Source organism: Eubalaena glacialis, unplaced genomic scaffold, assembly GCF_028564815.1.
Source record: "Eubalaena glacialis isolate mEubGla1 unplaced genomic scaffold, mEubGla1.1.hap2.+ XY scaffold_488, whole genome shotgun sequence".
NCBI classification, from domain to species: Eukaryota; Metazoa; Chordata; class Mammalia; order Artiodactyla; family Balaenidae; genus Eubalaena; species Eubalaena glacialis.
Window position 1 is genome coordinate 71,670 of NW_026871390.1, and position 24,496 is coordinate 96,165.

General features: G+C 36.1%; 1 protein-coding gene across 1 annotated transcript in view; it reads left to right on the plus strand.

The window, feature by feature from the left end:
- Nucleotides 1–16,253: 16,253 nt before the first annotated feature.
- The window catches only part of LOC133083666 (ELKS/Rab6-interacting/CAST family member 1-like), a gene marked incomplete at its 3' end in the record, with an annotated part of 87,546 nt that continues 79,303 nt past the window's right edge, over nucleotides 16,254–24,496 (plus strand). Inside the window, 1 exon segment of the mRNA XM_061179785.1 lies at nucleotides 16,254–16,667. Coding sequence (XP_061035768.1) covers nucleotides 16,254–16,667 — 414 coding nt within the window.

Sequence of the window (24,496 nt, forward strand, 5' to 3'; positions counted from 1 at the left end):
TTTGACTTTTGATGTTTATAATTCTAGATTTCTAAGCAGTAAAATGTACTATACTTTTCTTACATTTGTAATTTGTAATTTTTTTGTAATTTCTTACATTTCGTTTTTTGTTTAGAAAGTCCTTCCCTATCTGAATATCATTAAATATGTTATATTTATTCTTTTTATTTTCTAACTAATTTGCATTTTATACCTAGTTCTTTAATCTTCCTGGAACTTATTTTTAATTTTGTGTGGGGAGAACGTATTTATTTTGATGTTTTCCTAATAATTGAAAAGCTTTCTAAATACTGTGATCAGTCTCTTTTCTTTTGGTTTGTGGCATTTCCTTTTTCTTTCTTAAGTGCTTAATTACTGTGAGATTTGTTCCATTGATCTCTTTGTTGATATTCTTTTTCCAGGACTACATTGATTTGATTATAACAGGCTTTAAATTTGTATTAATGGCTGATTGGGCGTTGAAAAAAATGTCCTTCAAATATATATGTACACACACACACACACACACACATACACACACACACACATATATATATATACATATATATATATATATATATGCTATTCTTAACTCTTTATTCTTATGTGCTGCCAGACATTCTTACCCCACTCTTATATGCTGGCTGCCTCAGGTGTCAGCTTAAATGGTACTTCTTCAAAGAGACCTTCCCTAACCATCCTGCCTAAAGTAGGGCAGTCTGTGCCAGTATCAGCACAAATAAATCAGTCAGCCTTCAGAAGCATTTCCTTTCACACCAAATCTTCCAGATGCAGTTCTCATGTTCCTCATTATTGGGTGAGCTGTTAAAATGAAGACAACTATTGATCCACCGTCAGCTCCTATTTAATTGCTTAAAATTTCCAGCAATGAAATAGGAGCAAATTCTGTCATTTAAGAGAACTGACCTACTATTGAAGAGTATAAATTCTAAAGTTGTAGTTAAGAAACTTATGCAGTACATTTTTTTTTAATACAGTACATTTTTGATTATGTCCTAGATGAAAAGGACAGCCAGCGTCTGGGACAAAAGATCAGCAAGGCTCTGTAAAACCTTTGTCCCATTTTAAAATGAAGTATTAGGACATCTGTGCCATAGAGATTCAAGCTAGTGTCCCTGAGAATTTTCAGCTGCACCAGAGTGGTGATTGCTCAACAGACTAAACTGGAGAGTGTGGGATAATTATCACAAGAGGACCACACACAATGATGACATGGAAAGTGATTAGTTACAAACAATCAATAGCATAAGAAAAGGATATTAAAAGAAAGTTTTTAGAGGTACTGATTTCAATGAGAAAAGGCTGGTGAGATATTTTGATTCTTTATTAATTGGTTTTCTTCATGCAGGGCTTTCAAAAAGAAAACAAGTAATTTGAGCACACTAACCAACTTTATTTTTCATGAAAAAAGAAAGCCCTTTGTGATTTTAATGCTGCTTAACTCTTTTCTTCACTGTTCATGCGGTTATAATCTTAAGCAAACAAACAAAAAATTGCTATTATAAGGCTGTGGTGCTTCAATGGCAGTAATGGCACTGACCCTAGTACAATTTTCAGTAGATAAACAGAGCTAATTGATTTATAACCATTATTCTAATTAAATAATCATAAATAATAAGCTTCATGTTATCAAGTGTGTTGTTTTGTCCTTATTTCTCACATGTTTTACTTTGGTGAAGAATTACAAGCTGTAAATGGTACAGATGAACCGGTTTTCAGGGCAGAAATAGACACAGATGTAGAGAACAAACGTATGGGCACCAAGGGGGGAAAGTGGTGGTGGGGGGGTGGGTGGTGGTGGGATGAACTGGGAGATTGGGATTGACATGTATACACTAATATGTATAAAATAGATAACTAATAAGAACCTGCTGTATAAAAAAATAAATAAAATAAACTTCAAAAATTCAAAAAAAGAAAAAAAAAAAGAATTACAAGCTGCAATCCAAATGAATTGAAGGGACTATTGAGATGATCCAGTCATTGCTTTTTGAAAAACACTTTAAGCTGCAGACCCCTTTTTTCAAATGAATATTATTCAGATATGAAAATAAAACTTATTATTTATTAATTAATTAATTTATTTTTTGGCTGCGTTGGGTCTTCGTTGCTGCGCACAGGCTTTCTCTCGTTGCGGCGAGCAGTGTGGGGCGCAGGCTTCTCATTGCGGTGGCCTCTCTTGTTGTGGAGCTGGGATCTAGAGCGCAGGCTCAGTAGTTGTGGTGCACGGGCTTAGTTGCTCTGCGGCATGTGGGATCTTCCCGGACCAGGGCTCGAACCCGTGTCCCCTGCATTGGCAGGTGGATTCCCAACCATGGTGCCACTAGGCAAGTCCCTAAAACTTATCTTAAGAAGTAAAATGAAAAAGAAGGCAAAACTGTTCTGATTGAGACAGGACTGGGGAGCCCAGATGCCCCAGTGTGGCCCTGCCAGGCATTCCCTGAAGATGTTCTTTAGAACCCCTAGGGCTTCCCAGGGCTGGGTTCAATAAGCCACTAACCAAACCTTTTGATTTTACAAACAGGAGCAACAACAGTAACTGCCATTTATTGATAATTTACAGTGTGATAGGTGTTCTTACTGCTAATGATTATAATAACCCTGTAGATTAAGTTTCATGATGTTCATAATATAGATTAATAAATTAAGGCTCAGAGTATTTAGTTAACTTCACTGAAGTCATCCTGATGGAACCAGGAATTGAACCCAGAGCCAGATCTTTCTTGGTCTGTGTTCTCCCCTTAGAGAGAGGGTCCTTATCAACTTCTTTCAGTTTCTGTGACACTGTTTTCCTGATCTCTACCCACTTCTCTGACTGCTCCTCTTGTCTCCTTTGCCCGCCTCTTACCCTCTGCCTGCCATCTAATGTTGAATCAGTCCTATGACTATCTCCTCTTGCTGTGTTTTCTTTTCGTAGGGAGGCTCATTCACTACCTTGGCCTCAGTTAACATCTGTGTATCAGAGCTTCCACACTTAACATCTTTAGCTCATATCAGTCCTCTAAGCTTCAGACCCACATGCCCAGTTGCTCCCTCAAACCTTTTCTCAGCATCTCAAAAGCACATTACATTCAGCTCAAGATTTCCCCTCAATTCTGGTCCTTCCTTATTTTTTCCCATTTTTGTTTATGGTGCCACCAACTTGTCCATGGTGTTTAAGTCAGAAACTTCAGAATTTTCCTTGATTGCTTCACTCCCTCATTTCCCACCCTGCCAGTCAAATCCTGGTGATCTTTTTTCTCTGAAGTATTTCTGTAAGCCATCCATTTTCCCACCCCACAGCCACTGTCATAGTTTGGTCATGTCGCTGTTGGCTGACATTATTGCAGTGGTCTCCCAATTTTCCCCAGTCTTTCTGTTTCCCCCTGATGTGCAGCCTCATTGCAGCCAGTCTGAGCTTTTGAAAGTGCCCATGTGATGTTTGAATCCTGGCTCCACCACTCACTACTTATGTGAGCTTGGCAGGCTGCTAAGTCTTTCCAAACCTTAGTTTCCTCATCTGTAAAATGGTTATATAATTCTTACCTCATGTACTTGTTCTAAGAATTAAATGTGGTAGTATGTGCCCGGCATCACTATTAGTGATGATGGTAGAGATGATCATACTCTGCTCAAAACTTTTTCAGGGCTTCCTGTTGCCCTTAAAGTCCAAAACTCTTGTCACACTTCCTTGGTGCTCAGTCTCCTTAATCCCTCAAATGTGCTGTGCCCCCTCCTTCTTGAGGGTCTTCACCTAAGTAGTCTTCTCCTCACAGTAGAAGTGTTGTGTCTTTAAATAGTTAATGGAAGTTAACGCATTCTTCAGATCTCACCCAGCCCCCAAATCTTCTCTTATCTTTTACTACCTTGGATTTATAGCTTTTATCCATGTTTGCAGTTATAATTGTGTATTTTTGTTGCTGTTGGGATTAATGGCTCTTATCCACCGTTATCTGTCTTATCTACCTTTATATGGAGACAGACCATGTTTATTATACCCACCTGCCATTGTATCTCCGTCAGGGAGCTTAATGCCTGCTACTAACTAAAGATCTTTCTTCCGTCAGTGAGGGATTATACTTCAGTATTTTTTTTCTGTTCTCCAATGTTTGGTTAAGTTTATTTTTCAACAGCACTGCCTCCTTTGTGGGCAGAATTGTCTGAAATGGACTCTTTCATGTTAATTACTAGTTCTTGTTCTTGATGGAGAGAACTCCCAAGGTAGCCGGAGCCCTCTCAGAATCTGTCATTCTTCTGGTATTGAAATAGGCTAGGGGTTCGTTTTTCCGCCTAGGATAAAGTGCTGTTCTTGTGTTCCTGTACGTTTTGTGTTTTTGTGGCACTTGTCTATACGTTGGGATTCATATTTTCTTTTGCTTAAGTCTGTATAAGAAATATGACATATTTTAGGTTCACTAACGTCATCAAATGTTCCTTTGTGAACCTCTCATTTAAGTTTTCTTGTTTTTGTTTAGATACCTGGGGTTAAGCAAGTAGCTTTATTTAAAAAGCCAATTTTCCTTATAACATGGGGATCAAAGAATGTGTTCTTAAAAGCTGTCAGAAAAAAAGAATTATATAAGCATCTATCCCAATTCATAAGTTTAGTTTAAAAATATTTTAAACACTAGTAATGAATTAGGTATCCCTGTGTTACTTTTTTGTTTCTCAAATACCTGAGAGAAAAAAGAAGCCTGCTTATTTATTTATTTTCCAATAAATATGAAAGGGATAGAAAGGAAATTCTTGAAACTGTTGATTATTGTTGCTTTCAGATTTTCAGTGTCCTTATCTCTAAGATCATTTTTATAGGAATCTTTGACATCAAAATTTTGGTACTGAGATTAAAGTAGTTGTATTTTGTGGGGATTCTCAGGGAAAGATGCCATTTTAGGAAGTAGGGTGAGCGGAGAGAAATTAGGATTCTTTCCAATCTTTTCTGTTTCTTCTCTCATTCCTTCTTTCAGAGAGAAAAGATCCTATGGATAGAATTTTTGCTTTTTAAAAAAAATTCTCAAGCCTTACAGCGATACTTGGGCTCTGCTAATTAAAGTAGCTTCATAAGTAATAACTTTCTTTGAAAACACTGTCTTTATTCCTTATGGATGGAATTGAATGCACAATCATTTAGCTTTTCTTTCTTTTTTTTTTTTAAGTAGCAACCCAATCCATTTCCACCAAAAATTTCCTTCTAGGAAAGTGGTTTTTTGATTAATGGAAAGTGTTATATGATTAATGGTTCTGTAGATATGAAAGTTATAGGCTGGATATCTGCTCCCTTTTATCATCTGTGTCATGCATCTTGTTTATAGTAAATTGAAAAAGGTACATTTAAATGACCAGTAAGGTTGAAGACACGCTCTACTACCTGGCAGTTTCATTTCTGTGTGTCTCCTTGAGAGAAACTTTTGCACATGTGCACAAGGAGACAGGTAGATGTACATGTGCTTGTTGTAACAGTGAAAAAAGTGGAAAAACATCTAACTGTTCCTCAAGTAGGTGAGTGGATAAGTTGGTATTTATTCACAAAATGGAATATGAGTACACAGTCCTTTCCTCCAAAATACTTAGGGCACATGTATGTTGGAATTTAGATTTTTTTCAGATTTTGAAAGGTAATCCAGTATATAAACTGTATATTGTGTAATACTGCCATTGGGATCTGGACAATACCCAGTAATCAAACATATTAAATCTGTAGCAAAACTTAGGAATATTCATATTAAATTGGATAAATAACTGGTAAATAGCCTCATAGCAGTTGAGTCAGGTTTTTCCATTAAGCTTGGAGAAAAATTTAGTCTTTTTAAAGCTCTTTGGATTTTAGAATTTTGGATAAGGAATTGTGAAACCTGTATTATACAGTTCATAAAAATGAATGAGCTAGAGTTATGTATATCGGTGTGGATAAATCTCAAACACGTTTTTAAAAAATTGAAGTATTGTTGACATATTATATTAGTTTCAATATTTTGCTATTGGGATACATTAAAAAATGATCAACACACTGGGTCTGGTTAACATCCATCACCACACATAGTTACAAAGAACTTTTTTTTCTTGGGATGAGAACTTTTAAGATCTACTCTCTTAGCAACTTTCAAATATGTAATACAGTGTTATTAACTATAGTCACCATGCTGTACATTATATTCCCAGGACTTATTTATTTTTATAATTGGAAGTTTGTACCTTTTGACTCCCTTTACCCATTTCATCCACTCCCTGTCCCCCACCCCTGTCAACCACCAATCTGTTCTCTATCTGTGAGCTTGTGGTTCCCCCCCCCTCCGAAATGGTAAGATTTTATTTTTTTTTATGGCTGAATAATATCCCATTGTGTATATCTATACACATATGTGTATAGATATACACACCACATTTTCTTTATCCATCCATCCATTGATGGACACTTAGGTTGTTTCTATATCTTGGGTATTATAAATAATGCTGCAGTGAACATGGGGGTGCGGATATCTTTTCGAGTTAGTTATTTTTGTTTTCTTTGGATAAAAACTCAGAAGTGGAATTGCTGGATCTAATGGCAGTTCTATTTTTAATTTTTTGAGGAACCTCCATTACTGTTTCCTATAGTGGCTATACCAGTTTACATTCTCAGACACATTATGTTGAGTAACATGAGCAATTTGCAAAGAGAATCAAGAACAGATGACATCACTTCTGTGAATTTTAAATAAGCAACAGTGAGGGGTGGGGGAGAGAGAGAGAGATATCTGAAGCAAATAAGGCAAATTGTTGATGGTGATTTCCATACGTTGTTGTATATTTGAATGAGCCTCTGTAGCCCCAAGCTTCTGCTTTCTTCTCTAACCTTTTTAAGAATGCAGGGTTACAATTGAATTAGGTGATAGAGCATAATACATGTTGGGACTGGAAGTGTTCTTAAAATCGACTAAACTATCCTTCTTTCTTTTAAGTGAAGTCATTCCTACTTGTTAAGAAATTTTCTTGAATATTTATTTACTTTTCCCTTTTCTGACCTATATCTGTTACTTTTTTCTCTTTTAATATATTTATTTTTTGTTGGAGTATAGTTTACATACAGCAAAATACATGGATCTTCAGTATCATAGTTCCATGAGTTTTGACAAATGCCAGTAGTCGTATAATGCAGTCTTACGAAGATATAGAACATTTCCATCATCCCATAAGGTTCCCTTGAGCTCCTTCCCAATCAGTATTTTCCCTGCCCGGAACACATAGATAGTGTTCTAATTCCTTTCACTTTAGATTAGTTTTGCCTGCCCTAGAACCTCCTATACATGGAACCATATAGTCTGTACTCTGTTGTGTTTGGCTTCTTTTCCTCAGTGTACTATATATTTTTTAAAAAGTTTATTCGTGTTGTTGCATGTATCCATAGTCATCCTAATATTGAGTAGTTTTCATTGCATGGATATTGCATAATCAGTTTATCCATTCTCCTGTTGATGGGGTTGTTTCCAGTTTTGGCGCTTATGAATAAAGCGGTTGTAAACATTTTTATACAGATGTGTTTGTGGCCATGTTTTTATTTCTCTTGCGGAAATATCTAGGAGTGGAATCGCTGGGTCATAGGGTAAGTGCATGTTTAACTTTCCCCTAAAAGTATGCAGTCAGCTGAAGTGAAGTGAAAGATTCTGTGGTCATAGACCTAAGTATTCAAATTGAAAATACAACGCGATGAGTAAATATGGATGTAGGAGATGAATGAAAATAATGGTAACACATGTATTTATTGGAGTTTATGTGATAAAATTGGTGAGAGTCGAGAAAACAAATGTATTTTCCTTTTAAATACCCCGTGAAGATCCCATATGGTTTTATTTCCTCTCAACATGCTGCTAAAACATGAAGCAATCTTTTGTATTGTCTGTTTACTACCTAAATTGATTTTCAAAAAAATTTTATTAATTTTTAAAGATTTCTTTTATCTACTTAACATTTTTACAGAAGCATGTGCAAAAGAGTCCTTGATATGCCTTATTTGATGGTTGCCATGGAAAAATTAAGGGATTGTATACAAAAAAAATAATATTTATACCTTGGTGTTTTGCTTTTGAAACAATTATGATTTTCTCCGTAATAGTTTGACTTTTTATTGTTATTTTATCCCCAGATGCTTCTTTGGTTTTATTTATCAAGATTCTCTTTCTCTCTCTTTTTAATTACACTTTTTAAAGATTTGTTCCTTGTAGAGAAATGCAGTTAAATTTTATATGTTGATCTTATATGTGCCAGGCTTGCTAAACTCTTTTTTTTTTAAATATTTATTTATTTATTTGTTTTATTTTTGGCTGCGTCAGGTCTTAGTTGCTGCACGCGGGATATTCCTTGCGGCATGCAGGATCTTTCGTTGCGGTGCGCGGGCTCCAGAGCGCGTGGGCTCTGGTGGGCTCTGTAGTTGTGGCACGTGAGCTGAGTTGCCCCGTGGCATGTGGGATGCAGAACCCACGTCCTCTGCATTAGAAGGTGGATTCTTAACCACTGGACCACCAGGGAAGTCCCTTGCTGGACTCTTAATTATACAGATATTTTGTCTGTAATTTCTTCTGAGTTTTCATCCTACAATCTCTGTATAATGACTGTTTCTTGCTTTCTAATTCTTATACCTTTGATTTCCTTCTCTTGTCTTACTGCACTTGGTCTTAGTATCTCTAGAACAAAATACAACAGTGGACGGTTGTAGTCTATCAGTTGCCTAGTGTAGATTTGATTTTTACAAGAAAGCCCATTATTAAAGAGGTAAGTCTTGAAAAAAAATGTGAGTAATTTGGTTGGTTTATTCTGGTTAGCTGATGTTCTTTGTATATGTTCTATGCTATTTTCTCCCCAAGACAGAATTATTTCTGTAAATAATTTTGATGGGCTTCATTTCAATTTAACACAGTTTAGTGATAGTGTGTGTGAAAGCATCTTAAACAATGGCAGTGTACACGAGTGCTTTTCTGTAAGATTGTAAGGTCCTGATCTCTTTGTACTCTCCCTCAATATCAGTCTTCCTTGCCTCTTCTCTTTCTCTGGAGGAAAGGGGGGGGGGGAAAGGAAAAAGGAATTCTATAGCTTCTGGAAAGCTTTGGGCACACAGTGACTTCAGTGTTGACATAGCTCTGTGGGACACAGACATTAGCTTTATGCCATGCGCTGAAGCTGAATGTCAGCAGGGACCCCCCCGCCCCCACAGCCAAGCTGCTGCCTCCGGTGTGTGTTTATTCAGCTGAATCCACTCCCAGTTGTAGCATTGCCAGGGTTAGCTCTTAACATGTTCACAGCTGATTGGTATCGCTTAACTATTCTTTCTTTACCCTTCTTTCTTCACCCTTCTTCTTGATTTATATACTAGTATTTCAGGGACTAAATCTGGGAATTTTGTTAACCTCATTGACGTCTGTTGCAGGTGCTTGAAACTTTTGGGTTGTAGAGCATGAAGAAAGAAGTGAGGTTGATACTTAAAATGCTGCTAGACTGAACAGTACCTTTATGGTCCCTTGTATTTAATTCTGCCCTTGCTTTGTTAGTACTGAGCATTCTCACGTTAAACACTATGGAAATGGTTACTATAGGATCCCTCTGCTGGTTGATTTTACTTTTAAGGTTAAAAAATTTTTTTATTTTGATGTTATTTTTTAATGGAATGACGTCTTCAATCCTGACATTGCTTAGTATGATATTTTTACTATTGTAATATCTGGTTTGGGATATTATCTTTTCTTCTTTCTGTACTTTTCTTCCTCCACCCATTCCTTCCTCTCTATTTCTGCCTTTTGTTCAGTTTGAGAGTCAGACAGGCTTTCTAGAGGAGGTAATGCCTGATCTAAGGATGAAAGGACAGGTAGGATTTAGCTGGGAGTGAAAGTGAGGGAACGGGTAGAGGATATTCTTTATTTATTTACATTTTATTTATTTATTTATTTAACATCTTTATTGGAGTGTAATTGCTTTACAATGGTGTGTTAGTTTCTGCTTTATAACAAAGTGAATCAGTTATACATATACATATACTCTTTTAAGTAGAGGCTAAGGGGTAAGTAAATGGTATGGGACTTTGGGTAACTGAAAGCTATTTGGAATTTCTAGAACTTGTACTAAAATCAGTTTATTGTCACTTGAGTTGTTGTCTTGATGAGCACACAATAATAGAATGTATTATGACCTTGGGACTTCCCCATTTTGATAGTATTTTTGTTTATTCTTTAATTTCTCCTCTGGGTTATGCTGGCATAAAGGCAGATGTTCTTTTTTCTTTCCTGGATTCAGTAGCAGAGAGTAGCTGCTAGGAATCTGGAATAATTGCTTGTTCATTTTCTTGACTCTGACATCTTTTTTAGAGGAGAATAAGCTCAAAGTAGCATTCATTTAAACAATTTAATCTATTCATTTGAATTCTGGTGTGGTTGTTTCTTGCACTGTAGTATGTCTCTTGCTGGTGTTTATTTAGATCAGTCTGAGAACTTGGTTTTGGTTTAATATTTGAGAGTTTACAGTGTGCTTTGCTGCACAGAAAATAAATCCTTGTCATCAACTGAAAGAATCAACGGAAAGAATACTAGACTAATGATCAGACGAAATGAACTACCTTAGAGGCTCTTCCTTTGTCTCAGTCTTGGAGATTCAGACTCATTAAAAAACTTTGAGTTTCTTCTAAAATGATAGAAATTAGAATACTTTCTTTTCATATTAAAGATTCATGAATCCAAATCATAGTGATCTTATAGAATCTAAACTTCATTTGAGTATGTTGCATATATAATAAGTGCTTTTATGTGTCCCATTTCTCGTTCTTGAATATTCTTAATTTAAAATTTATAATAAGGTATAGTGCTGGTGTGTGAGTGTGTATATATAGCTATTAAGTTTTACCACTTTGTAAGCTCTGTTTTTGGATAAGAACTCTATCCTACACTTTTGGTGTATGTTGTATAGTATTAAAAGTATAAAAGATTCTTGTTGACAGTTAATTATTTGAAAATGCTTCTCTTCACTTCAGATCAAACACAAATAAATCCAGAGTGTATAATTAACATGTTTTTTAAAATTAGGATTGCATTTAGTATTTTGGCCAGTTTGTATTTGAGATAGAATTTTTTTTGTGTTAGCTGGTAAGGAACTAATTGTTACAGAATAAGAGTAATTCTCTCTGTTATAGGGGAAAGATATAATTTTCCAGGGACTTGATTTGCATCTACTATCCAGTAGCCATTTACTTTCAAAATAATGCGTGAAAATTTGTTTTTGTCAATCTTTCATCAAAAATTTATTGAGCACTTACTATACCAAACACTGTGCCGTGCCCTAGAGTAAAAAGATGAAAGTCCCAAGTTCTAGAAAGTTTTTCTTGAAGACAGATACAAAGAAATAAATTGCAGATTGGGCTGGTAAGTGCTCTTCTTAGGGACACATACGGTACAGCACAGATCAGAACATCACAGAGCCTGAGGATCGACTTGGGTGATGTTAGTAAGAATTATTATAAACTCTTTTGCATCTTGCATTGATAAAGTTTCCTCAATGTATGTATTTACATGTTTCAGAAAAAAAATCGTTCTTAATTTAACATGATAGGATGCAGTACTGGTATTTTTTCTAATGGTTATCTTGACAAATAGTGCATTGAACTCTCTGGGATACAGTATAACGTTTGTGATGATGACCATTTTCATGTATCCATAATATTCTTTTTCTGTAACTAAAAATAGCTCTAGACTCCTTGGTTCTGTCATTTTAGAAATCAGGATAAACTGGATCAAAGCGTTCTCTTGTTCAGAGAAACTAATGGAAGTTTTGCCTCAGAAGAGCTTCTGATATTTGTCTAAAACATATGAAGCATTGTTGTGATCTTTTGTTGTTTTTGAGATGTATTTTTCTAAAAAATGATCATAAACCCTATGAGAGATTTAAGAATTTTCATTACTATTGTTCACAACATGCTACCATTTCATTGAGATACAGCTTGGTGTAATTTTAGCACAATCCTTGGACTAAATTTTAAGCAGTTATTTTTCCAGTCTTCCAGCTCAAGCTGAGTGTTAGAGTGAGCAGAAGTAGACTAGTGAGTGTTGGTGTACAATCTGGAATGTGAGAAGTGTGAGATCATTTTGGAGAGTGTCATGAGCAGAATTCCCAAATAGAAATTTTCCTAATATCTGACAACTGAGATTGTCCTGCTAAATTCAGCATGTGTTTTTGGTCGGTCATGGTAAATGTCTGTGATATGTGCAGATATGCTCACTTTATCTTCAGTATGAATGTGCTAGAGAAAGAGCAGCCTGGCTTATTGCCTGCTGCTTCTTTCTTCTCCCAGGCGAGTTGGCAGGAATTTTTAATAAAGTGAATCTAGCTTGAATGTAGCCTAAAGAAGGGGTGCTGATTCCCATTTCAATGGAGAAAATTGCTGTGTAGCCTTCTCGGCTACCAGTCAGAGCATCATTTTAATTCTGTATTCTAATAAAATGGGTGCAAGCAGAGCTGAAGAAGCAGGGCACATTAGTCGTTGTATTTTCTTTCTTCACCAAAACAGTGCTTGCCATACTAGTATAATCACAAGTGCTAAAGTGTATGTGAGACTGTTAGCTGTCGTCAACATCTGTTTCTCCTGATTTGAATGAATTTGGTGATGAGTGTCCAGAAAAGGAGGGACAGTTGTACCTAGAAATCAGTTTCATTGTTGAATTTAACTTCTGATATTTCCCTGTGGGATAAACTTGCTCAGAATTTATTTGGATTTTTTGACTTCCAAAGGTAAAGAATGAAACTGGAGGTTGATTATAGGCTTCAGAGAATTAGCATTTTGACACGTCTTTTTATTAAGGATTTTGAACTCCAACAACTGTTGAGAATCTTTACAGCATGATGCGGGTAGTTAAATTTATTTAAAGAATCATATTCATGAATTCAAATACCTGATAATTTTATTGTAAATTTATTTTTCGTAAGACAAAGCCAGTGCTTTTCGAGAGTTTGAAGACTGCCATAATTGAAAGTTCACTACTTGCTAAGCATAATACCAAAACCAGAAACTGTAAAAGAAGAGGTTCTTATCTTTGCACTAAAAAAATTCTGTATTTACGTTGCCATAAACTATGTTAAAAGAAAAATGACAGATTTGGAAATATATTTGTAACATGCACAGCAGGCAAAAGGTTGTTTTCCAAATATAAAAAGATCTTAAAGTGGATTAGGAGAAAGGTTAAATGTCCCCAAAACAAAATGAGCAAAGAACAAGAACAGATGAGTCACAAAGGAAGGAATACAAAGTGCCTGTAGATATGTGAATAGATATTCAGTCTTACTTGTAATCAAAGAAAAGCCCAAAAAAGAAAGAAGAAAGAAAATACCCAGTTGTCAAAGGAATAGGAAAGTGCTCAGACATCGTTTGGTGGAAGTTTAAATCTGCACAGACCCTTTTAGAGATAATTTGTTGTGTGTATTAAAATCATAACTGCATACCCTCTGATCCAGGAATTCCACCTTTCAGAATTTATCTCCAGGAAAAATTTGGATAAATGTGCAGAGATATACATGTGAAGGTGCCTGTTATAATAGTGGAAAATGAGAACCAAACTAAATATTTATCAATAGTTATAAGTAAATTATTTAATATCAACACGTTGGAATTCTATGGCAGGCATATTTTTTCCCCAGTGTTTAAAATCGTTGTAAAATACAGCTTACATTCACCATGTTAAATTTACCATCTTAACCAATTTTCAGGTGTACAGTTCATAAGGTACATTCATACTGTTGTGCAGCCATCACCACCATCCATCTCCACAACTCTTCATCCTGTAAGACTGAATCTCTGCACCCATCAAACAGTCACTCCCTGTCTCCCGTCTCCCCAGCCCCTGGCAACCACTCTTGTGCTTCCTGTCTCTGTGAGGTGGACTGCTCTAGGGACCTCATGTAAGTGGACTCGTGTAATATTTGCCTTTTGTGACGGGCTTATTTCATTTGGCATAGTGTCCATCCATGTTGCAGCGTGTGTCAGCATTTCCTTCCTTTTTGAGGCTGAAAAATATCATTAGGCATTTTTTTTAATTTAATTTTTGGGTGGGTAGTACATACATTTAGTTCAAATTCAAGAGGAGGGTTAGGAGGAGAGAAAGATGGGAAGTGGCTGGGAAGTGACTGCAGATGTATATGGGATTTCTCTTAAGGGGTGATGGCAGTGTTCTAGAATTAGATAGTGATCAATGTATAACTTTTAATATGCTGAAAACTGCTGACTTACACACTTTAAACCGGTGAACTTTATGGTATGTGTGAATTATGTCTCAATAAAGCTATTATTAAAAAAATTTTCAATGTCAGTTACACCTCAGTTAAAAAAATTTTTATGCGGAATAGAATAAAGTTTTCTTACATGTTGTCCCCCAGTGATTCCAGTTCGTTCCTCCCTTCCTCCCTTCCTCCCTTCTTGCCTTCCTCCTTTCCCCCAAATAACCATTAATTATTTCCTGTGTAATATTACAGAAGTATTTTTATTTCTTATGATATTTTTTATTTATAGTAAATAGTAAATATTTATTGTTCCCTCCCTTTTAACCAAAGTGGTAGCAAATTGAACACAGCCAAGCAGGCATCTCTGAAGTCTTTTCTCTTATTTTTAAAGGTAAAAATGTCCCGTTTTATTGATTACTTGCTTACTGTAGGGGATTTAGATAGTACAAAAAAGTATGAAGAAAAATATAAAATCTACCCATACCCAGGCACTGGTAATTGTTTGTATCCTTTTAGACTTTTCTCTGCATGTTTATACTTTTTAAAAATTAGAGTCGCGATCATCCTATACTTGCTATTATATATCTGCTTTTTTACTCTTAATATGTTGTAACTGTAGTTTTTATCAGTAAATATAAATCTGCATTTAAAAAAATTGATGCATAGTATTAAACTGGGTGGACATTTCTCATTTACTTAACTCATCACCTATTAATATCCATTTAGGTTGTTTCTAATTTTGTCGCTGGTATAAACAACAGTGAGCGTCTTTGTACACTTGCCAGATCGTTTCCTTGAGATATTTACTGCTGTTTTGCAGTTTGCCAAAAATTTTAAACAATGTATGTTTTAACATATATGCCACAAAGATTTCAATGATATTATTAGCTCTGTGAAAAGATGGTGCAGGCATTTATATCCTCACTTTAAATATGAGGAATCTGAAACCCAGAAAGATGGCAATGTGTTCCAAATTAGGTTGCTCTTCAGTGTGAGAGCTGGAACTAAAACTCCTGTCTTCTGATTGTGGGTTAGTTTCCTTCCACTGCAGCACACTGCCAGACCTTGAATACCTTGAATACAAAAGGTGATTTTCTATTGTTGCTTCTTCATTTCTAAAAACATGATTCTTGATGTAACTTCCTTTTAGGTTCTTTGTATAATGTTCTAGAATTTACCCATTCAGATTAAAGGTTCATATACCTTCGTTAGGGATACAGGCTAAAGATATACCCTCTGAAACATTTTACTAGCTTATCTGCACTAACATTTTCATTTACTTACTCAAATTACTCACTTATATTGTTATCTTCTTCTGTATAAATAGCTCACACAGCCTCAGTTTTTTGTGTTTTGTTTTTTGTTTTTAAAGCTTCAAGTTATCTAATTACCTTTGGGTACTAGCTTCAGTGGGCTGCGAGAATTGCTTTAATTCGAATGCCAGCTCTATTACTTACTGTGTGATCTTGGGGTGAGTTATTTAAGTCTCTGTATGCCTGGTGTCATCATCAATAAAATTCAAATAACAGTACATGTGTTATAGTGAGGATTAAATGAATTAACACATAAGGAGTGCTAAGCACATTCTGGCATGCACTCATATGTTTATTATTTAATGTGGTAACTTAATTGTAAAGCACTTAAAGTCATTTTGTATTTTGACATCCTTTGTGTTTTTTGGTGAAATTTTTTGTATGATGTGTCCGTATTCCTATAGGTTTCCCCTGCCTTTCCCCACTCCTCACCTTCAGTTCCGTGTAATACCTTCCGTTAATCTTGAACAGTGTCTTTATTTAGTCAAGCAAAGTGAGGAGCTGCCAGACTTACCTTGTTTCCTGTTGGTAATAAACACAAATTAAATTACGGACATTTTACAGATTATCTCAATCAGTTTTAAAGACAGTGTAAAACAGAATAATGTGACTCCTCATTTGCTAAATGCAGGGTTCTGAGAGCTGTGGTAGCTGCTTTCTCATTCCCCGTAGTCTGCTTTGTTTCTGCTACTTGAGGAGGAAAGCTCATTTGGGTTTTCTTTTTTGTCTTTATACCAGCACATGCAAATGACAGTCCAGGCTCTCCAGGATGAATTGCGGATCCAGAGGGACCTGAACCAGCTGTTTCAACAGGATAGTAACAGTAGGACTGGTGAGCCTTGCGTGGCAGAGCTGACGGAGGAGAACTTCCAGAGGCTGCACACTGAGCATGAGCGGCAGGCCCAGGAGCTGTTCCTCCTTCGAAAGACTCTGGAGGAGATGGAGCTGCGGATTGAGACTCAGAAGCAAACCCTGAGCGCTCGGGACGAATCCATCAAGAAGCTTCTGGAGATGTTGCAGAGCAAGGGGCTTTCTGCTAAGGCTACTGAGGAGGACCACGAGAGAACAAGGAGACTGGCAGAGGCAGAGATGCATGTCCACCACCTCGAAAGCCTTTTGGAGCAGAAGGAAAAAGAGAACGCTCTGTTGAGAGAGGTGAGTGGCCACTTTCTCAGTTGTTAGGACTGTCTTTTTCTCCTGATTAGTCAGCATTTTGACCTAGATAAATTTATATGCTCTCCTGAGCTAGTGCAAGGGAATTTCTTCTTTCTTACCTAAGTTCTGCACTGATTTCTGTTCTGATTTGCTGTCTTGTATGAGATGACATTGGCTGGCATGTATACTGGTTTAATACCTTTCTGGGTTTTTTTTCCCCCTCCTGATTTCTGTAGACTCATTTTGTTGCTAGAGGGGCACAGAATTTTCTTGATTTGTTCCTCATCTATTGATTTGTTCATAGAGACACACACAACAAAACCAGAATTAGAGTAGCTAACTACTGCTCAATTTTAAAATATTAATAATTGAAAGTAAGTGATTCCCTCAGTTTCGGTGTGCTTATAAAGTCCTAGGCAGCAGTAATGGATGTTTGCCCTGTGGTTTCTATGGAAACTGTTGCCTTGCTGTAAAAGATACGTGATAAAAATTATTTGCTGCCCTGGAGGCACAGCTAGAGGGAATGATACAGAGGTATGCTGTCACTTACTTCTAGAGAGGAAACTCAGACTTTAGCTGACCATTGTGTCTACTGATAAGTTTTCACTTTTCTATGTAATGCTTCATTTTAAGAAAGCTTAAGTGAAGAATTCATCTTACATTGAATTAAAAAAAAATGACAGCTCTACTTCTCTATATGAGGTCAGAGTCTTCAGATAATTTTCACATTTGGATAGGGGGAAAAAAAATCTCAGAACTATTTTAGTGCCAGTCTGAATAATCCCTTTTTAAATGAAGGGTGAGGAAGGCGGTTAAAAGCAGCAAAACAGCGACTTCCCTGATGATGGCAACGGTCTGTATCTGCTCTCTGCAATATGGTAGCCACTGGCTGCATGTGACTGTTGGGCAGTTGAAATGTGGTTAGTGTGACTGAGGAACTGAAATTTAAATCTTATTTAAATATAACTAATTTAAAATTAAATTCAATTAATCAAATTTAAATTTAAGTATCTCTGTGTAGGTAGTGGCTACTGTATTAGGTAGTGCAGCGATGCATAATGCATAATGCGGGTAATGTTACCCGCTTTTCTTAATAATTTGTCTTGAACATCTTTCTTTGTCAGTACATGTAGAGTTTTGTAATTTCAGCTGAATTTATAATGTTCTGTTGCATTTATTTATATTTCTTACTGTTGAAAATTTAGACTACTGTTAATTTTTCATTATTATAAAACTGTGCTGCACTGAATATCCCTAACCATATATCCCTGTACATTAATTTGTTTCTTTAGCATAAATTTCCAGAAATGAATTTGCTCAGGGTGTGTACGTTTTCAAAACTCTGAATATCAGTCTTGTCTCCCAGAGTGATTGGACCAGTTTATCCTCCCAGAAGCATATACTGTATTTTTACGGTTAATCTGCAGCTATGTACGTTACAATCTTCAAATTACTGGACTGTATTGTTTTAGAAAGTTTTCTATCAACTACTGTGTTGTAGGCACCATCCTGAGTTTCTTTCAGTTTACTAAGAGTTTATATTTTAATGAGGTAACCTGGAGCCTGGCCATAGAACATTGTAAGAGAAGGTGTAATCATCTCAAATAGCATGCAGCATGAAAACCCTATCAGCATCGTGATGAACTTTGAATGTTACGTTTTTACTCCTTCTGTTCTGAATATTTCAACCTGTGCCCATTTATTTTTGAGTTTTGGAGTTAATAAATAGTGAATAGTTAAGGATTATGAAAAGCCACAGTGTTATTCTGGCAGAGAACAACCAGCAATGTGGTGAATTTGAACAAGTAGTAGGAAAAAACATGAATTTAAGACTAATTTTGAAGTAACAAGCTCTACAAATATTAAGTCCCACTTCTGAACATAATGTGGAAAGAAATATAGGCCTTGTTAGTTGTATCAATACACAATTCCAGTTGCCATTAGTAATGTAGCGTCATCTTACAGGAAACACAGTCTTATGGATTAAAATTATTTAAGAGCAAGTAGAAGTGATTGCTTCAGGAACACATGTTTAGAATGCTGGTTCTCTTTTCTTTTTCTCCTACTTGCCTTCAAGACTTAGCTCAAATTTCAGTTCTTCTGTGAAGTCTTCCTTGTGCAGCTCTATACATATATGTAGATGAGCCAGTAATATTATAGTATACTTCCATGTGTGTTTCTTCATTGTTCACTTAATTTTTTGCACCAAGGATGTAGATATATATATCTATATATAGATATATATAGATATATATATGAAATTTTATCTTGTCAGTGTCTTAACAAATGCACAGTGGGTACTCAAGAAATGTTGGTTGAATAAGTTGAAATGTAGGGAAAGAAGTTTAAGCCTGGAGCTTACAGAAGGAAGGATAGCTTTTCCAATTCTTTTTTCTCCAGTGTGACCACTGGTTGCTAAAACCTAACGAAGGTTAGAAAACAAACTAAAACCCCAAACCAGTTTTGCTTATGAGTTTAGGTATAGAAGTTATAAATAAGATATTGGCAGATAAAATCAGCATTATGATAAAAGGATAATATTCTGACCAAAAGGAGTTTATTCTAGGAATCCAGAATGGCTCAATATGTCATTCACAGTTATAATTTGTAATAGGTGAAAGGAAAAGATAACCTTGTAGTGTTTGATAGCTATCTCAAAGACATTAGATAAAATGTTAGACACTTTGAAAACTAAACTAAATGAACTAAAAATAAGAATTGAATGATACCTTTATAGCATGATTTAAATAAAACAACTCAGTAAATGTGTATGATAAACATATTTTAAACTAGTAGCCAGAATTGTGCTTACTCTGACGTATACTGAGGCGCATCCATTAAAGTTAGGGAGAGGCAAAGATACTGTTCATCAGTATTTACATTATTCTGGAAGTGTTAGGCAGTGCTGTTAGATAAGGAAAATGGAATAAATAATATCAGTAACGGTAATGGAAAGGATAGGGCTAAATTTTCATTACAATGTAGATGGGAACATTAATATAAAGATGCTGCTTTCCCCCAACTCTGTGAATTTAGTGTAATCCCAATAGGAATATTCTTGACACGTGCCCAAATGATGTTGCAGTTTCTTTGCAAGAAGAACAGTGCGGGAACACTTGTTTAAGCAGCTCATGATATATGTGTTTTAAACCCAGTGATATTAAAATCTGTGGTACTGGCACAGTAATAGATAGCTAGATTGATGAGACAGAATAGAACCCAGAAATAATATAGTTTTAAGCATATGATACATGTTTGGGAATAATCGCCATCTATTTGGAAAACCGTACATAGTTACATCAAATTAAGTTCTAGATGAAATAAAGAGCTACTTGTTAAAAAATAACAACACTAGAAGAGAATGTAAGAAAAAGGTTTTAATACAATCTTGAGACAGGAAAGAATCTTTTCTTGCCATAGCAAGAGGCTTAAACAATTAAATTTGTGTATGTTAGAAAATACAGGTAACAGAAGCTAAAATGGTAATTTGGAGTAAAGCTTTGTAACATTTGGCTCGACTGTTTCGTTTCCAGAGTGACAAGGTGCTAGAGGCACTCGGCACAGCCTTTCTTTGCTCATTACTCAACAAACATCCATTGAGCTTCTAGAATGTATGTGACCCTGGGATACACGCTGAGTATACATTTTTCATGTCAGAACACATGGTCTGTGCCCTCCTAGAACTTAAAAATCTGGTGAGAGACAATAAACTGATAATTATGAGAGGAAATAAATTAGTTGAGTCTAATTATGTTGGGAGAGGGGATAAACAGGGTAAGCATCTTTGAGGAGGTACGCTTTAAGGGAGATCTGAAGAAAGTTGAAACAGTCTTGCTGAGCATTTGGGTAAAATCATTTCATGAAGAAGGTTAACAGTTTCAAAGGCCGGATGAGAAGTTTTCAGGAGACAGCAAGGAGACTAGAGGACAAAAGCATGTTGTCTAAGGGGAAAACAGGCATGAGATGAGAGGTTGAAGAGGTAGCCAGGGCCAGAGTCATTCATTCCATTCATCAGATATTTATTGGGCACTAACCCATGTGCAGAGCACAAGGAAATATAGTAGCAGTGAACAAAACAAAAATCCATGCCCTCTAGGAGACAAAGCACTTGCCTTCAGGGTCCCTGCAGGTAATGCAACAATTTTATTCAAAGTGCAAGAGAAAACTGCACCAATGTTTAATCAAGGGAGTGATCTAGTTTAGCTTTTAAAATCTACTCTGGCTGTGTTGAGAATAAATGGGGGAGGGAGAATTACAAGTGAACAAGGAAGTCTAATAAAGAACTTAACAACTCTAGGTTGGGTGAGTGGTGACTTGAAATGGCTATTGTGCATTATATCACTAGTGTGTCAAGAAAGGCAGAAAGAATTGAGAGCTGGCAACACTGGGATATCCATAGGTTTTATTATTATTGGATTATTGTCCATCTTTTAAAAAAGCGGGTTTTCATCAGTTCCAAGACTCATAGTTTTTCCCATCTCAACAGTATGAAATTGAGTTAATAAGTCTTATCCTTGATGGCATCTTAAAATCTCTGTCAGCAAGGCCACAGTCCTGCTTGATTTGTTTGCCTGTGTACTCACAAACAGTTAACAGCTGCTCATTTTAGTCAATGTTGTGAGTATTGTTGCTATTTCTCATGTTAACTTTAGCTGTTGTTCAGTATGTCTTCAGTAATATTATGCTGTGAACCAGCATTGAAACAGTTATTGGTATGGAGAAAGTTACAAAACAGTTCAAAATGATATATGATTAAACTTTATGGTTAAATAAGTAAAAAAGGGTCTTGCAATCAGTATAAAATAAAAATTCTGAATGATAGAAGCTTGGGTCATGGTTTATTTGGAGGCATTTCCTTCTTTTCCTTCCAGCACATTAAACAGTGGTTTACCTTACAATCTTTCCAGCACATTAAACAGTGGTTTACCTTAAAATCAGTGGCATCTTAGATTTGATGAAATACAGTAACATTAAAATGGCATTCATATCCAGGAACATTTGTGATTAGTCTTCCATTTTGTTTATGAACATGATTCTGTAGATAGCAGGTAAATAATTCCCCCAAATAAAAGCCAAAGAAGAAAAACAAAAATTAAATTAAGCATTGTATTTTCTGTTTGTACTGAAATTACATTGTTACGTGACTTATTGTTAGATTTTGTATTGTTTACTGGAGTGCCTTTCCTTTGATGGATAGAAGCGTGAAGACATCTATTGGACACATACTGAACTACAGTCAAGACGTGGTTAGTGCCTGGGGCCAGGCGTATGGAGTTTTAACAGGCTTTACAGGTGATTCTGTGATACACCAAAGTTTGGTTCTCAGTCTGTTGGCACAACATACCTGAATTGGCTATGGAATTTTTGGATTGGCTATCCATATGCATACCAAGCATTGTCTATAGGCTGAATAAATATTTCAGTTCTATATGTGCTCCTGTTTTTTTGAAATGTAGATCCTATTGTGATGAATAAAATACTAATTTGTTGGGAATTCCCTGGCGGTCCAGTCGTTAGGACTCCACGCTTCCACTGCAGGGGCCACGGGTTCGATTCCTGGTCGGGGAACTAAGATCCGCATGATGCACGACATGGCCAAAAAAAAAAAAGAAAAGAAATTAAAATACTAATTTGTTTTAAAACATTTACACGTATGTTAATTTTGGTCTCTATAATATTTTAGTCAACAAACCTTGTTTAGTACAACTGCTCTCATGTTAAGATTTGCAGCAGTGTTTGAGGTTTAAAAGCCCTACTCTTAATCTACAGATTCAATGCAATCCCTATCAAACTACCACTGGCATTTTTCAGAGAACTAGAACAAAAAATTTCACAATTTGTATGGAAACACAAAAGACCCTGAATAGCCAAAGCAATCTTGAGAATGAAAAACGGAGCTGGAGGAATCAGGCTCTGTGACTTCAGACAATACTACAAAGCTACAGTAATCAAGACAGTATGGTACTGGCACAAAAACAGAGATATAGATTAATGGAACAGGATAGAAAGCCCAGAGATAAACCCACGCACCTATGGTCCCCTTATCTTTGATAAAGGAGGCAAGAATATACAGTGGAGAAAAGACAACCTCTTCAATAAGTGGTGCTGGGAAAACTGGACAGGTACATGTAAAAGAATGAAATTAGAACACTGCCTAACACCATACACAAAAATAAACTCAAAATGGATTAAAGACCTAAGTGTAAGGCCACACACTATCAAACTCTTAGAGGAAAACATAGGCAGAACACTCTATGACATAAATCACAGCAAGATCCTTTTTGACCCAGCTCCTAGAGAAATAGAAATAAAAAGAAAAATAAACAAATGGGGCCTAATGAAACTTAAAAGCTTTTGCACAGCAAAGGAAACCATAAACAAGATGAGAAGACAACCCTCAGAATGGGAGAAAATATTTGCAAATGAAGCAACTGACAAAGGATTAAACTCCAAAATTTACAAGCAGCTCATGCAGCTCAATATCAAAAAAACAAACAATCCAATCCAAAAATGGGCAGAAGACCTAAACAGACATTTCTCCAAAGAAGATATACAGATTGCCAACAAACACATGAAAGAATGCTCAACATCATTAATCATTAGAGAAATGCAAATCAAAACTACAATGAGATATGATCTCACACCAGTCAGAATGGCCATCATCAAAAAATCTACAAACGATAAATGCTGGAGAGGGTGTGGAGAAAAGGGAACCCTCTTGCACTGTTGGTGGGAATGTAAATTGATACAGCCACTATGGAGCACAGTATGGAGGTTCCTTAAAAAACTAAAAATAGAACTACCATACAACCCAGCAATCCCACTACTGGGCATATACCCTGAGGAAACCATAATTCAAAAAGAGTCATGTACCAAAATGTTCATTGCAGCTCTATTTACAATAGACAGGACATGGAAACAACCTAAGTGTCCATCAACAGATGAATGGCTAAAGAAGATGTGGCACATATATACAGTGGAATATTACTCAGCCATAAAAAGAAATGAAATTGAGTTATTTGTAGTGAGGTGGATGGAGTTAGAGTCTGTCATACAGAGTGAAGTAAGTCATAAAGAGAAAAACAAATACCGTATGCTAACACATATATATGGAATCTAAGAAAAAAAAAAAAAAAAAGGTCATGAAGAACCTAGGGGCAAGACGTGAATAAAGACACAGACCTACTAGAGAATGGCCTTGAGGATATGGGGAGGGGGAAGGGTAAGCTGTGACAAAGTGAGAGAGTGGCATGGACATATATACACTACCAATCGTAAAATAGATAGCTAGTGGGAAGCAGCCGCATAGCACAGGGAGATCAGCTTGGTGCTTTGTGACCACCTAGAGAGGTGGGATAGGGAGGGTGGGAGGGAGGGAGACGCAAGAGGGAAGAGATATGGGAACATATGTATATGTATAACTGATTCACTTTGTTATAAAGCAGAAACTAACACACCATTGTAAAGCAATTATACTCCAATAAAGATGTTAAAAAAAAAAAGGTGTCAGATATGGGGATATATGTATATGTATAGCTGATTCACTTTGTTATAAAGCAGAAACTAACACACCATTGTAAAGCAATTATACTCCAATAAAGATGTTCAAAAAAAAAAAAAAAAAAGCCCTATTCTTTAACTAGGTTCTAGGCTAGGAATTTTGGCTCTAACATGTCTGAGGAATGCCCACCTGTATCTTTGGCAGTTGTCAGGTAAAAGCAGAGGAGGTTAGAGGGAAAAAAAGAGAAATAAACATATATAGAAAAAAAATAGAAACCTTGGACAAAGAGTAGGAAGAATTAAAAAAGAAAAAGGGTCCCTAGTTAGTT